Genomic DNA, 14,553 nt, shown 5'->3' with positions numbered 1-14,553 from the left:
GAGTGGTTCAAGAGCAAATTGGGAATGGGGGGCAACTGAGAGGGATTCCTAAACTGGTATTGTAAACTAGGTTTGTCACTTCCACTATTCCTGTATGTCAATCCAAACCATCAGCTGCCTGAAGCAGTCAGAAGAACAAATTTGGTATCCCTAGCCTTAAACACTTGCAGGAACATGATCCGCTAGGTGTGCTTATGTGTCTAAAACAGCAATCATTCCTGACAGCAGTAGGAAAGAATGTGGCTGGCCTCACCAAACAGTGTTCAAATTGCCTAGGTATTTCCAGAAGAAAGGAGGAGACCCCAGTTTGAAACTCACCATCCTGAAGCCTGAACCCACTTCAGGTCAACCCTAAACACCAGCCCACAACAAGTGAATAGCAAGGCTGCTCTTGACTTCTCTTGTTTAAAGCAGGATAGCTATGAAGAGCACAAAGTCTTATCAACAATATTATGGTTTTTTTTTTCTGCAATTCGTAATTGCTATAAATCCTCCTAGTTAATATTATTAGCTCAGCAAGCAAATTGTTGGACCGAAGTGTGTTGATCCTATGCTTTCTCCTTTGACTTAACCATTATGAATCCTTATAGCCAGCAAATATACATAATCCAAATAGCCAGAAACATGATTAACACTGGAAAATCTAAGCCTTAATGGCTCTGAATAAGTGCCAGGATGGATCATTCTTCCAGTGCCCACCTAAACAGAATCCTTACGCAGAAGGGGCTGTGACATGATCTAAACACTGATCAGCAAAGGCTTCCAGCCTTTGGTCAGAAAAGAAATGAGAACCATTTGCATGTATGGGAGCTTTTATAAAAAACAGCTTCACAACTCTAAGTTACTAGAGTTCCTCTAAGCTGAACACTTAGCATTCTTATCTGACATGATATGGAACAGGTCGCCCAGAGAAACTGTGGATGCCCCATCCCTGGCAATGTTCAAGGCCAGGTTGGATAGGGCTCGTAGCAACCTGGTTTAGTGGAAAGTGCCCCTGCCCAGGGCAGGAAGGGTGGAACTAGATGATCTTTAAGGTCCCTTCCAACCCTAAAGGTTCTATAAGTATGCTACATATAAGCATATGATCACCAAATCTGTTCTTTTGAGCTCTGAGATACCTAAAGACAGCAATTTGTTTACTGCTGTTTCTGTAATACTTGCATATATAAACTGACAAATGCATTTTGACAATATCGAAATTGTATCTGTTCCAATTACATTTCTAGCATACCTTTAGATATCTGTGCTGATAAGCAGAATATTTGTATGTAGAGCACTATAACCAGAATGTATTCTGTGCTATTTCATAAAGTATAGTGGTTTTTCTACTAATGTTTTCCCACTGATAATTTCATGAGAATAAGAAGTAAGAAAACTACAAAAAAACTCAACCTGAGAATTTGGTATTTAAATCTGTAATGCAGTCTTTAAAGACTTGAATTCATTTCACAGTTATAAAATGAAGTTTCCCATTCTGAAACACAGCCTTCAGTTGTCAATGTAAATATTCCCTGCTTGTAAAGTGAACCCTTACTATCAGAATGAAAGGTTGGCTTTTGAGCTATGTTTTCAAAGTTAAGTTGTAAAATTCACACAGGTTTCACTGAGCACAACTCAGGGAGTTGGCATATGGGTTTTTTTTTTAAATAGTTTTAGTATAAACTCACTCTAGTTAGGGTTTTTTAAGGCATTCAGTAAGTTTTATTTCCCTCAACTTCAGGAATTTATAATGCTCTTTAGAATTACCAGTGCTGATCCTTGAGTCTATTTCTTTCAAATAAGTTATATGCTATGGATGGCTTGACTACAATGAGAAATATATCATTCAAGGTTAGCTTTACTCACTGCAAAAAGCTGCTACTTGTCTTCACAACAAAGAGGAACAAATCCAGTGCTGCTGGAACAACAGCTGCCTAAGCTGTTCAGCTCCAGTTGCCTGTGTTAACAAATCAGGCAAGTTTTTTTTTATTGGAAACTGAAAGCAGGCAGGTGTTACAATGACTGACACTAAAGCCAGGTCTCAAATCCCAGACCCAGCTTCTGGCTACAGGGCCAGCATTATCAACCCCTAATCACCACTGGAGTGCTGCCTGAAATGCTGTTCCCTTGAGGCTCTCACCTTGTTTTCAAGGCCAGTTGACACTTCATGGGAAATGACATTGAAATACTGTCCATTTTTCATTCTAACATAAATGGTTGGGGCAAGTATTTTCTAAGAGTTAAAGAGTTATTCTAGCTGTCTCTGAGTCTTAACTGAGCTTCCTGTCAACAAGGACAAGATTGAAAAGTCACATGTGAAGCATATACAACCTGCATATTCCCTAAGTTATTTGGTGCAACTGTTTTGAAACACTAATCCACACTCCTCCTTCCTTCCACAGCGAGCTAATAGGAGACAGCGCTGTTTTATTTTAAGGAATAGATAGTAATTTTGTCTAAATCTAAGGCTGATATGATGGACCAAGAATGAAATCCTGCAGGTCTTAGCTGACTGCCAAGAATTTTACAGGTATAAGCCACGAGGAGCACATTTGGCAGTCATTAACTGCATGGAAGTATTATTAACTTCTCACAGTATTTTGGCAACCAGTCTCCCTACCGACTAACACCTGAATGCAGCTCCTTTGTAACAGACCGCTGGTAACAGCATGGCAGCTTTTGGCATCAAAAGGCTGCATTGTGTCGGGAAATTACGCACTTCCTGCCTAAAGGTCTGATGGAGCCCCAAGTTGTTTTGGAAACTTATCTTGCCTTAGTTAATTTTGATACATGATGCTTAATGTCCAAGTTCATCATGATGCTTTTTTGTGTACCTAAGGAGACACATGTCTGGAAATCTGAATTATTTTAATCTGGGTCTCTGAAATCTGACTTTACAGACTTTTTTTTTTTTTTAACTCTGAGAACTGGCATCACTACAGCCAAGAGAGACCATCCCATCTACTAAATCCAAATAAATCAGCAAAGACTTAATGTGTAATTGCTGTACCCTTTCTACTGAAAGACTCCCTTTCAACACACCAACACGTGAGAAAGTGACATCAGAAACATTTTTATCACCAGTTACCCAATGCATTCTTATCTGCTTAAAGCAGATTCCAACTAGGACATGTTTTGCTCATTAAAAATCACGACCTTCCAGAGTGTCTGTTAACTCTAAAGTGCCTAGCTGGGAAAGTATAAAAACCAGTGAATCAATAATGCAAGACCAGTGTGCATACCGATTCCTTTGAGCTCACTATTCCCCTCTATTATGCCAAAATGAGGCTTTTATGTGGAGAAAGAGAAGCCTGTGCATTCAGCAAGAAATACACTGCAAACCATGATGCCTCTGCAAAGTGCTTAAGCCTCAGTCACCCTGTTTCTGCAAACTGTCTGCAAAGAAGCTTTTGCCTCTTTGTAGTGAAATTGCCATGCATAACAGCCAAGACACTGGGGAACACACATGAACACAAAGAATGGCAATTTAACTAAATAAGCTTGTGCAATTTGCACCTATGATCATTATATTAAAGGCTTCATAGACAAAAGCTGATCTTGTGAACGCGTTCTAAGCAATGAAAATGACCGTCCTGCATTTAAAAAAAAACAAACCACAAATTCTACATGTTCTTCATATTTTGTATAAACAAATGTACTAAGACTGTATAAAGCTTTCAAACCACTTCATCAATATAAATCTAACACACAGATAGAGGCAAATATTTAAATGTATATCTAAGAAAGTCCACATGGGAAAGATTACGTATACTTTTTTTTTTAATTTGATAAAATATTCCTATACGTAAACTGATACAGTAGTTTTTATACAGTAATTCTCTGGACATGTTCTGTCTTCTGGTATTCTCTAGGCTAAACACAAGTTTATATAACTCAGAATAAAAATTCTAAGTCCATTTGACAGAGAAATACAAGTCTGTAACACAAAGGAAATGGAAGACAGCCTTAAATTGCTAGTTCCTGAAAGGGAAACTCAAAAATACAAAATTCATTTTCTTGGCAGTGATACTTTTCTTATGTTTCTGGAGATGCTATGGTTAGGATACAGTACCTGGAATGGTCTTGAAGCAAGGAACCTCCTCTTACTGCTCTTTATGCTTCCCCTACTCCTCCCCCCCCCCCCCCCAACAGCTGATACTGCTGCATAAAAGGAAGGTAAAACAGTGCAAGTAACTTCCACCTGTGGTGTCCTGGTAATATTTAAAAATAAGAGAGTGGAAAGTTGGAGGAGGTTTTCTTCAAAACACTCCAAGTCTCAAAATACAGAGTTATCCAATGCAACAGTATTCGTATGTGTTTATAGAACTTCTTCAACAGAAAAGAAAATTACTGCTGAAAGATTTGGGGTTTATAGAAGTGTTCTTATAACTGGTTGTACTACTATGGCTTAGGTTAACCTATTAAAAATGACAAAGGAAAGACAGACATCTCACACACAAATCAGCTAGTGGCAGGATTTTCCATTCATAGCAGAATGAACTCATCCTCTAAGCAAAACCACAAGAATAAAACCACAAAATGCCTCAAGGAAGGCTGAATGAGTGGCATGCACAGGCTGGAATAAACCCACTCACATTTCAACCTGACAAAGCTGCAAATGTTCTTACAACTGGCTCGAGTGACTGCGCGCAAGCTCCAAATGACGTGCTACTTACTTCAGAATCCTGTAAAAAAATCCACTTGTCTGCCTTTAACAGGGGAAGGAAGGAAGAAGTAAGAGATGCAGAAGAAGGGGTCAAAGTCTTCTCAAAATAGTTACTGATAATGCCCAAAGCTCTCTTTAGTCAGGTATTTCATAATTCTTGTTTTAGAAAAGCTTCTCACTTCAGCTAAGATTCCCTTCTGAAGGACCTAATGCTCACCCACTAAGAAAACAGAAAAGCGACTTCACAGAAGTTACCAAATATCAACATGCAAGGCTGGCAAGTATATGTGCAGTCAAGATGATTCAGATAAGTCAGATAAATTTAGAACAGAGCTTTCCTAAAAGCATGCGTTCACCAAATGCAGTAAATATGCTGGAGCTATATCCAAGTGCTGATTCCAAACACTAGAGCAAAAAATTTATTAGTGAAAATCTCCTTTTAAGTGTTCGCTGCCATCTGAAGTCCTCAACAGTGTTATTCCTTGATCTGCCTTTAGTATTTCCATCCATCACTGAATTTATCCACAAAACGCTATAAGGCTCTCCAACCTTGGAAGAGTAAGCCAAATGCAGTGTGGCAACTTCACATAGGACCAGCCTTTTATGGTTGGAACAGTAGAGCTTTGATACAGCTAATCTACCATAAATAGCTCTTGAAACTCAGAAGGATCAAATCAGCTGTTGCAGCAGTCCCAGCCTGTAGCAGCTTCAAATCCAATTATACTCTCAACTTTATCTTGCAGCTCTCCTTTCCACTCCCCCCCAATCCGAAACTTTTTTAGTCCTGCTCCTGCAAGAAGTTAAAAGCTGCAATGACAAATGCAGCAGAATAAAATGCATTTAATGAAAATCTGAAACACAAGCCCAAGTATTCTTACACTTATCCTAAGGAACACAACAAGCTTTATTCTGTTAAAAAACAACTTAAGAACATGATGCCCGTTTAAATAAATAATTAATTAGCCCTGACTTGTAACGCAAACATAAAACCTGAAATAAGCAAACAGTTCCAAGAATAGCAAGCTCAGCTTTAAAAGGCAGCTGAAACCAAGCAGATAAACTTCATGGAGCACTATCTGTGCCCCAGACTAAGTCATAAAGCATTGGATTGCCTGCATATTTTTTCTGTAACTTAAATATACTTGAGAAGTACTAGAACTCACTGTTGTAAATCCTTGAATTACAATGTTTCCTTTCAGGTAGTTAGAACCATTTTCCCATAAAGAACCAGAGAACTGTAATTTAAGAATTCTTAAGGAGCTGGGAGCTTCCAAAAGATGTGTTTACTAACCTTAGAAGTCAGTGTTAACTCTGAAAATTACCACTAGGACTACTAGAGCACTGTAATTTCTGAGAAACTAGTGCAGTGACACCATTCTAGAATCAAAATACAGGTTTGAATCCGGTGAAACACAGGTGAGCAGGGTCACTTCTTTATGATTCACCTCACAGCACAAAGAAACAGCGCACAATGCAAGTACGTAAGTATATGCAAATAAAAGATGCTTTTTTTAACCATATGTTATTAACATTTCCTCAGTCTTTCCAAAACAAACAGTTCAATTACTTCAGTGCAGTACAGGAATTCTGGCCTTCAAAGGGGAAGAAGTATCTCATGAGCAAAGCCTGGATCTGTAGCTCCCACAAGCACATAAATCCTGAACACTGCCAGGACATCCTCCATTGAGGCATCAGTTATACTTGCACAAGCCAGGGTAGAAGGGGATTGCTAATTCTGGGTATTCAAACTGCTTTAAGTACCTGAAATATGCCTCCTGAAAGGGGCAAAGTACATAAATCATCATCATCTTCTACGCCATGGAAAATTATCAGCCATATGCCATTCTATGCCTCTCTGAGCTTGTCTTAAAGTTTATCATGTCAGTTAAAGGGCCTGGGTTTTAACTGATTTGCAAAGCAGGTAACGTAACCTGAATACAAAATCTTGCCTACACAGATGATGACAAAGCAACTTCAGTTAAGTGTGGGTGGGTTAAATGAAGTGGTTTGCTATCTCCTCTAAACCGAGCATGAAGATCACAGCTGGGTCACCTTCTGGAAGTCTCAGAAAAATCAAACAACTGGAAGAAGGCACAGAGAGTTTTCCCTTTAAGCCCTAGCAAATGCCCAACAGGAGACAGTGAGCTTTCCATTAGCATGGAGTAAACTGAGCATGTGACAAGTAGACAAAACAGACCAGCAAGATCTGCCTCAATAAGTTTATCACTTTGAACTCAGCTTGTAGAACTTGTCACATTATGCTTCTGCACTGTGGTGAAAAAAAGTAGCTGAACCAACTACTGACAAAAGTTCAACAGCGCTCTTAAAAATGCAGCAGGCATGCTTGCAACTGGTAAGAGAGAGAGCAGCCGTGAGCATGCTGCCAGAGCACAACCACTGGTGCTTTATGTCCTATCCATAACCATTTAAAATCCAAGGTCTTTTATTACTCTGGAATTTGAAGGATGTGAGTTATGACATGGAAACACACCCCCTCTCAAGAGGCAGGACTGGGATTGCTTGTTTCTTTTATAGAAACCACTCTCCCTATCACACAGGAAACTATGTTAAAGTTTTCACTTTTGCACCTAACTTGGAAAAAAAAAAAGAAAAATTAAAATCCTGTGTGTGCTCTTTTTACATCAGCTTTTTTGGCTATAAACACACAAAGCAAAATTACCATGGAAATGCAACAATTTCTCCCTCTTACTCCTCAGTACAAAATTTCTGTAAACATAGAGGAAGTGAATACATTAGATCACCACCAGCTCTTTACAGCAAGCATATGATTTAGCATATATCTTCCAGAGACTATTACCTCTTATCAAAGAGAGTGAGACGTCATGCCACAGGTTCTGTCCCCATAAAGACAGAGTACAAATTAACAGACACACTTTTGATAATTTTCCACAACTTGGAAGATGATGATGATTTATGTACTTCTGTCTTGCATTGCAAGAGAGGGTATATAATTCAATAAGTAACAGTCAAGAAGTAACACTGTGTAACACACAGTAAAGTGCACACAGCTTGAGAAGTCTGGATTAAGCCTGCATTTATTTAACAATTCAGCTTCCCAGTTTACGAATTATCTCTTTCCAGCTGGGAAGGAGAAGGAGAGACTTCCCAGAAAAAAAAAAAAAAAAAAAAAACACAAACAAAAAAAAGAAAAAAAAAAAACCCAGACAAACAAATTTAATAAAAAGTGACTTACCAGCATCCATTGTTAGAATCATGACCCCACTTCTGCGTCCCAGGAAGCAGGAAGCCTTACCCATCCAGTGTATGCGAATGACTCAGAAGGACAGCATGGCTTTGTTTCAGCTTATATCTTCTAGCTCATTCACCCCTCCTCCCTCTTGTGGGATAAAAGTGTTGCCTGGATCTGGCCATCCCTATTGGCTCAGCTAGGGAGCCATGCTCATTTAACATATTCAAGTTTCTGTGAGAGCCCAGAATGACCCACAGGGGATTTTTTATTTATCATAAAAACAAACAAACAAAAGAAACCCACCAAAAAAAAAAACAACAAAAGCAAAACCAAAAAAACACCAAAAACCAAAGCCCTAAACAAAAAACAACACAAACACTTCTTGTCTTTCTGTGAGAACAAACTCTTAATTCTTTTACTATCAGATGCATATTACAGTTGGAATTCTTGCCACAGGCCAAGCAACTCCCTATGCTTGATGAGAGGGTGGCAAGTCAGGGAGTACAGTCCCACAGACTTCAGTAATCCCATTTGGCTGCACTATCTAAAGGAATAAAGCCATGTATTTTGTGTTAAAGCCTATGCCCTCCAACCCAGTTTATCTTCAATGCAAACTGTATATACCCCCAAACTGAGGATCTCCCAGTTTGCGAGGGAAGATAAGCTCTTCTATTTTATTTTGAAGTAGGCAGGAGACACACACGTAGACTCTATGAGTTAAACGCTGCTGTGAGGAAGTAGTCATTTTTTCTTAACCTGTAGGGTTCTCTAAATGTAACAACTGGTATAATCTAGGCTCTGCCTGAAGAATTTAGAAAGCGGTCACAATCTATTTGTGAAACACCACTCCAGTGAGGTAATAGCGTTAGAAGAATTCACCACAATGTAAGTGAAAAAGATCTGATCAAGAGATACCACAACCCTTTGCTAACTTTGATCAAACCATAGGACAGGCTAGAAAGTGCATTTGGAAGGAGAGAAGGTGGAGGGGGAAAAGGAGTTTGTTTCTTTCTCTACTGCAAAATCCTTCAGAACTTGCAGTCAGACCCTGAGAGGCAAACTTCTGTATCTTGCATCGTGAACTGCTGACAGCCTTAGATATCTGTACTTAGGGATTCAGCAAACACAGTGAATGAAACACTAGTGTTGTTACTTGTCACCAATAAGTACTACCTTTTCTAAATAAAGCATGGACATATTAGGCTACTGTCTCACCATGTTAGTCACTGCTAGATAACTTAAGGTTCATAACTCTGCTATACAACCACAAGTATATTTTGGAAGTGTTGCTTCTGATTGTTGAAATAAACACAGTACACCATCTCCTCCCTCTGTTTTTAGAAAAGGTATCAGTTGCTACTCTTGAACACCAAGGCTTGTAAAGCCACTAACGAAGTTAGAATCTGCAATTCAAAGAAATTAGCAAAAGCAATATAACTGAGTATCCTTCTCAGATTTCTTGACCTTCTCTTGCTTTGCATGGCTTCACACCAATACTCGAGTCATTACAGCTTCATGGAAACAAAATATTCCTTAAAATGATAATTTCTGACATTTTTAGTAGGACAGTGCAACCAAAGCTTTGGAAAGAGGCAAAAGTAATTCAGATCCTAGAAACACTGTCACTGAATGGAAATTAGGAAGAAATTACCCAGGTGGACAGGCTGCTCCTCAAAAGCCTTACTACAGAAAGAAGCATAGTGTCAGAACAGATGTCAGACTGAATGGATTAGTCGTTTCATCCAAAGTTTACAGCTCCCAAATAGTCAGGATGCTGTTTTGTTGACCATAATAAATAGCTATGGACATTTGGCAACAGCCCAGGACATGTGCAGAGATACCATGTTAAATTTCTGGGAGTGACACTGGGCATAGCTTCCTTCCTTACCAATAATTATTCATTTGAAGAGAGATGCAGCAATAAGGAAGATATTTTTGTTCTCTCTCCATCCCACGTTCTTCACCTGGCAACATCTTTACTAAAAATCCACAATGTCTAAACAAACAAATCCAAGGTTTGAGCATGTGTTCAAGTGGTGCAATCCCAAAGCCTGAAAGGAAATGTATGAACAAAAATAGCAAAAGACCAGCCTCTACCAACAAGGTAGCAGGTGAAGAACTGGTACACTGTTAAGCACAACTGAGGACCTTGACTCTCTACAAGACACCAGGCTAATCCAGCATTAACATTTCCACCCTCAGGCAAACTGAGAATGAGAAACACTGCCAAAGAACACCAGGCACAACAGGTACTATGCGAAACACGTTTTAACAACAGCATTACCATATGCTGTAGAACAGCAAACCACTTTTGTTAGGATGACACTCCCTCACTCCCTGTAAGCTTAACTTTGGCAGTAAGTCTAGTACTAGTGTTCTGTAGCAGGAAAGCACAAAAGTTCAAGCAAACTGTTCTCAAAATGGGAAAAAAACACCCAAAAAATTCTGGAACAGCAAGAGATACTGTGAGGTACTGCATAGCATAATTTTTGAAAACACTGTATGCATCAACAATTCAGCTTACAAAGTATTCGGAAAAGTAGTTGCATTGAAAACATAGTAGGGGAGAACAGTCTTATTGCCACCTGAGAAAATGAACAAGAAATAAATGGGTTTGCCTTTATCCCCCGAAGGGAAAGGATGAAGTTTCCAGCGAGGTTAGAGGGAACACAGCACAGGTGTTCAACATGTGACATTAACCTGAAGGACAGTGACAGGGGATTTATAAAAACTGGGCATCCCCAGGGTTTCAGTTCCATCCTGGACAGCAGAAATGAGTTTACTGGTTTTGCATGTTTTTTCGTATGTATGCAGGGCTGTTAAACTGTCCAGCAAGACAGCACATGAACTTGCACATGAAGTCTCGGCTTTGATGCCTTATATCTACAATACAGGTAGTACATGATAAATGGTATGCTGCTAGCAAAGCCAGTGCACTGTAAATTAAGGGGAAAAAAAGCCCAAAATACCTGTTCATAAACTGTGCCTACTGGAATGACATTAAAAGAGACTATAAGTGACTCATCATGTCCTGCACATTTCCCAGCCTCTTAAGTCAACTGGACAATCTTACCCAGATGCAACTCCAGCAACAAAGCAGGAAGCTAGGTCATGACCTCCAGAAATCACCAATTTTCTTCCATCCTTTTACAGTCTGATAGTCCATGTAATACCTGAATCTATACTATAAGCCAGTTATAAGTATAGTAAATACTGCACAGTGTTCAAGATGCTGTGGAAAAACTTAAATACATTTATCTGAAGATTATATCCTGTGGTTTAGTTATCAGACCTTCTTAAGCCATGCTTTGTCTTATCTTAGTCATGATAAGCCTGTAAATTATGTATTGTTAACAATCTCTGGCTGTTTAAGTTGCCTACTAAAATAATCCTTATGGATTTTAGTTGCTGATTTATGGGTGATTTTTTAAATACAGTGAGAATACCCATTCACATGGTCTAAGCATCATCTTTGGAAGGTTACAACCAATTTACAATGGTACATACTAAGAAGCAAGTTCAGCAAGGAATTCTCTGGAGGCTTGACTTACGTGAGTCTTTGTTGGAAGAAGTTATTTGAGTACATATTACCCTTAAAAACCTAAATTCAAGGACTGTTTTCAGTGTATGCTTTATTCTTGCAAGAACAGGCTATTTCCACACACCTTCATTAAATTTGTTCACCACACAGAAAGCATACAGCTAATAACTGTGATCTGAATATGCTTGCTCCAGACATTTTTGGAGGATACTTTATGCAACTGCTTTAATTCAGAATTGTCAATATTCGGTCATTTTTTTTCCATGGAAACCAAACCCAAATCTTCAGGAATCAAGGTTAGGTCTTGCTTTTCAACTGCAAGTCCTTCCAACTTTTCAAGCTCTTGATCACATATAAAAGTGAGCACTGTTCCCAGTCTCTCTCTTTTTTTTTTTTTTTTAGTAAGATGTTAAAACAAGCAGAATAAGCTTTTGTTCAAACTTTTACTCTTTACACTGTGCCTTCATAAGCTACAGCAAGCTGCAACAAAAACAGTTCCCATATAATTTTGGAGCAAAACAACTGAAGTGGTATCTATCATACCTCCAAGAAAGAAACTGCCTAACATCAGCTCTCTTAGTGCATTTTCTTACTGCTGCATATGTACTAGGAGGCATACACAGATTATTCTTTAAATGTTTGATACAAACAGTTCCAGGAGAAAAAAAGAAAAACAACACCCCATAGTTCTTGGTTCACATCTGCTTCCATTTCTCAGCATGGCCTTACCTTAAATCTCAGCCATCCAGGCCTGACCCTCTAGGTAGGTCTGCATCACCACAACCAAATCCGCAATTGGCTCACAATTCAAAAGGCAACTACTCCTACAAGAAATAAACACAAAAAAAGCATGGGTAAGAACTACAAATGCCCAAAGGGGACGACCTGACTGACTACAGAGAATGAAGCAGTTTCAAGTATCTTGCAACCTTGTCCATTCATATAGACAAGATCACTACAAGCAACAGCACTTTTCAAAGCCCAACTATTCATGCAGCACGTATTTACGAGGAAAGAGAGGTCTTGCGAGTTTGCCAGGAGCCCCAAGCAACTTGACCCTGCATTTACTAGGCTGAGCCTTTCACATGAGACATATCCTTGAACCACCAATTTCCCCAGAAATGCCAAGCTTTCCCTTAACCACCTCGCAGAAAGTAGTCTCTATTACACCTTTCGGTAAGGTCAAGCAGCATCGAAGGCAACATCTACCAAAAGACTATTACCCTCAAAAACTTTAAACATCAGTGGGTGCAACTGGAAGAGCCAGCTCTCTTCCTAGAACCACAGCAATCAGGAGACAGACCTGAGATCTCTCCCAGTGGGGAGCACATACCCTTTTCAAATGAGTTCAGTGTTGTGGGCAACACCTGCCATGTTTCCTGATTTTTGATCCCCACACCTTGAATCACAGCTGCTTTTATTTTCTTCTCTGACAAATATAAAACATCTCTGGCTCTCCCTGTAACACTAATTGCTTTCCCACATGGTGATTTAGCCCATGTGGAGATTCATACTGATGTAGTATTGAACTGGGATTGTTTCAACTGAATCATCCCAGCACCACATTGTCCTCGAAGATGCCAAGCCCCTGAACTCCTTAATACTCACAATCATGAGCTACTCCAGACTTGACTGGTTCCACCAATGCAGTTGTTTCTTTCTACAGAGCAGTGACAAGCTCTCCAGAGCAGATCTGAACTCCATGAAACAGTCTTTCCTGTTAAATTGATTGTCTCCCTCCTGTAATACAGCTGGTAGCTAAACCAACATTTTTACTGTTGCAGGCTGAGGTTCAGCTTACCTGCAAATAGTTTTAGGTGCCATATATACTTCTTTCACTTCCACAGCTGTTTTATTAAACTTTCTTTTTTTATCTACTAAGAGACACGAAATAAAGTCATGATATCCTGTGTGACCATAGCAACAACTGTTAAGAGAAGTCAGGTCAGTGCTTTGCTTCCACTGCAGCTGTTGAACATGTCAGACACTAATAACGACATCTAGAGAAGAGGTCAAAACAAATGTAATCCATTGAAAAGGCAAAAAAGATAAGAGGAATTCTGCCAGAGCTGGGAAAAACTCTGATTTTAGAAGACGAACAAACCTCCAAACATAGACTACCTTAGAGTCCATCGGAACAGCTAAGGCAGCAATTCAGTCTTCTTCCTAATGATATGTATCTGTTCACACATTTTAACTAAGACAGTTTTTAAGGTCTATCCACATTTATCTTTGTATTTCAGGCAGGAAACTAGCCTAAAGTTCCCAGAATATGGTAAACCACATGCTATTGTTTTCCCATTCCCGACTTTCAATCTCCTCAAATGAGCATTCCTGCACTTAGGAGGGGTAAATGAGCAGGGACTCACTTTTCCACCTGTAGGAAACTTGAAGAAAAAAAAAAGATGGTTGCCAAGGGGTAGTTGAAAGTAAAATAAACCAGTTTCTTCACCATCACATAATGCTCAGTTTCCGATTTCCGTCTTACTACTTAACTGTAGGGCTGCTCCATTACTATTCCTGGCTTTTCCTCTTTATTTAAAAAGACAGAAAAGGAAGGAAGGATTTGAAATCCAGCTACAGTTTTGGTCAACTACTTCACAGGCTTCCTGAAAGCCACTGTGGGGTGGGAAGAGGTGACACTTATAATGCAGAGCATGCATTAAACCTGGTGCACATTGCCACTATCCCACTAGCATATTTCATTAGTTCTTCTCATTCTGAAAATGCCACATTTGTGCTTGGAACAAGAGATTGAGGACCGTGGTGCTGCAGTTTTGAAGGCCCTGCAGCTTTGAAGCCTGTCAAAATCTACCCTTTCAAAGAAACCTTTAATATCTGGTGTGAGTTGAACTATCCTCTCAGAATTGTTGGGGTTCTCTTTTTATATCTGCATATGTCAGTGTATTCCATGCATCCTTGTTACTGTCAGAAGTCTTATGTGAAGTTTTGGCAAGAACACACAATGAGACAAACCCAAGGTCTAAGAACTACAGATCACCCACTAGGGAACATTTGAGATTGAAATCAAAATTCAAGAGCTGGCAATTGAATTCCAACCTTCTAAAGACTGACCTTGGCTGCAATATTTTTCACTCTCTCTCCAGCTCATCTGAGAGGTGGCTGGCAAGCCACTTGAACCATATAATTATAATT

At 39.3% G+C, this 14,553-nt stretch overlaps 1 protein-coding gene across 20 annotated transcripts in view; it reads right to left on the bottom strand.

Annotated features, from left to right (window-relative positions):
• Positions 1 to 14,553, bottom strand: part of SVIL (supervillin) — a 144,349-nt gene that overhangs the window by 102,055 nt on the left and 27,741 nt on the right. For 7 of the 20 annotated variants that reach the window (XM_062617372.1, XM_062617373.1, XM_062617378.1 and 4 more), the window contains exon 1: positions 7,860 to 7,960. In XM_062617372.1, coding sequence (XP_062473356.1) covers positions 7,860 to 7,923 — 64 coding nt within the window. In that variant the 5' untranslated portion in view covers positions 7,924 to 7,960. Of the gene's footprint in view, positions 1 to 7,859; positions 7,962 to 12,126; positions 12,222 to 14,553 lie in introns of those variants that run through there. The other 13 variants (XM_062617377.1, XM_062617384.1, XM_062617385.1 and 10 more) reach the window with 6 other exon arrangements.

Source organism: Pezoporus occidentalis, unplaced genomic scaffold (assembly GCF_034315485.1).
Source record: "Pezoporus occidentalis ecotype Australia unplaced genomic scaffold, CSIRO_AGI_Poc_V1 ctg195, whole genome shotgun sequence".
Classification (NCBI taxonomy): Eukaryota; Metazoa; Chordata; class Aves; order Psittaciformes; family Psittacidae; genus Pezoporus; species Pezoporus occidentalis.
Note: the sequence above shows the minus strand (reverse complement) of the source record. Positions and strands in the feature narration are given on the sequence as shown.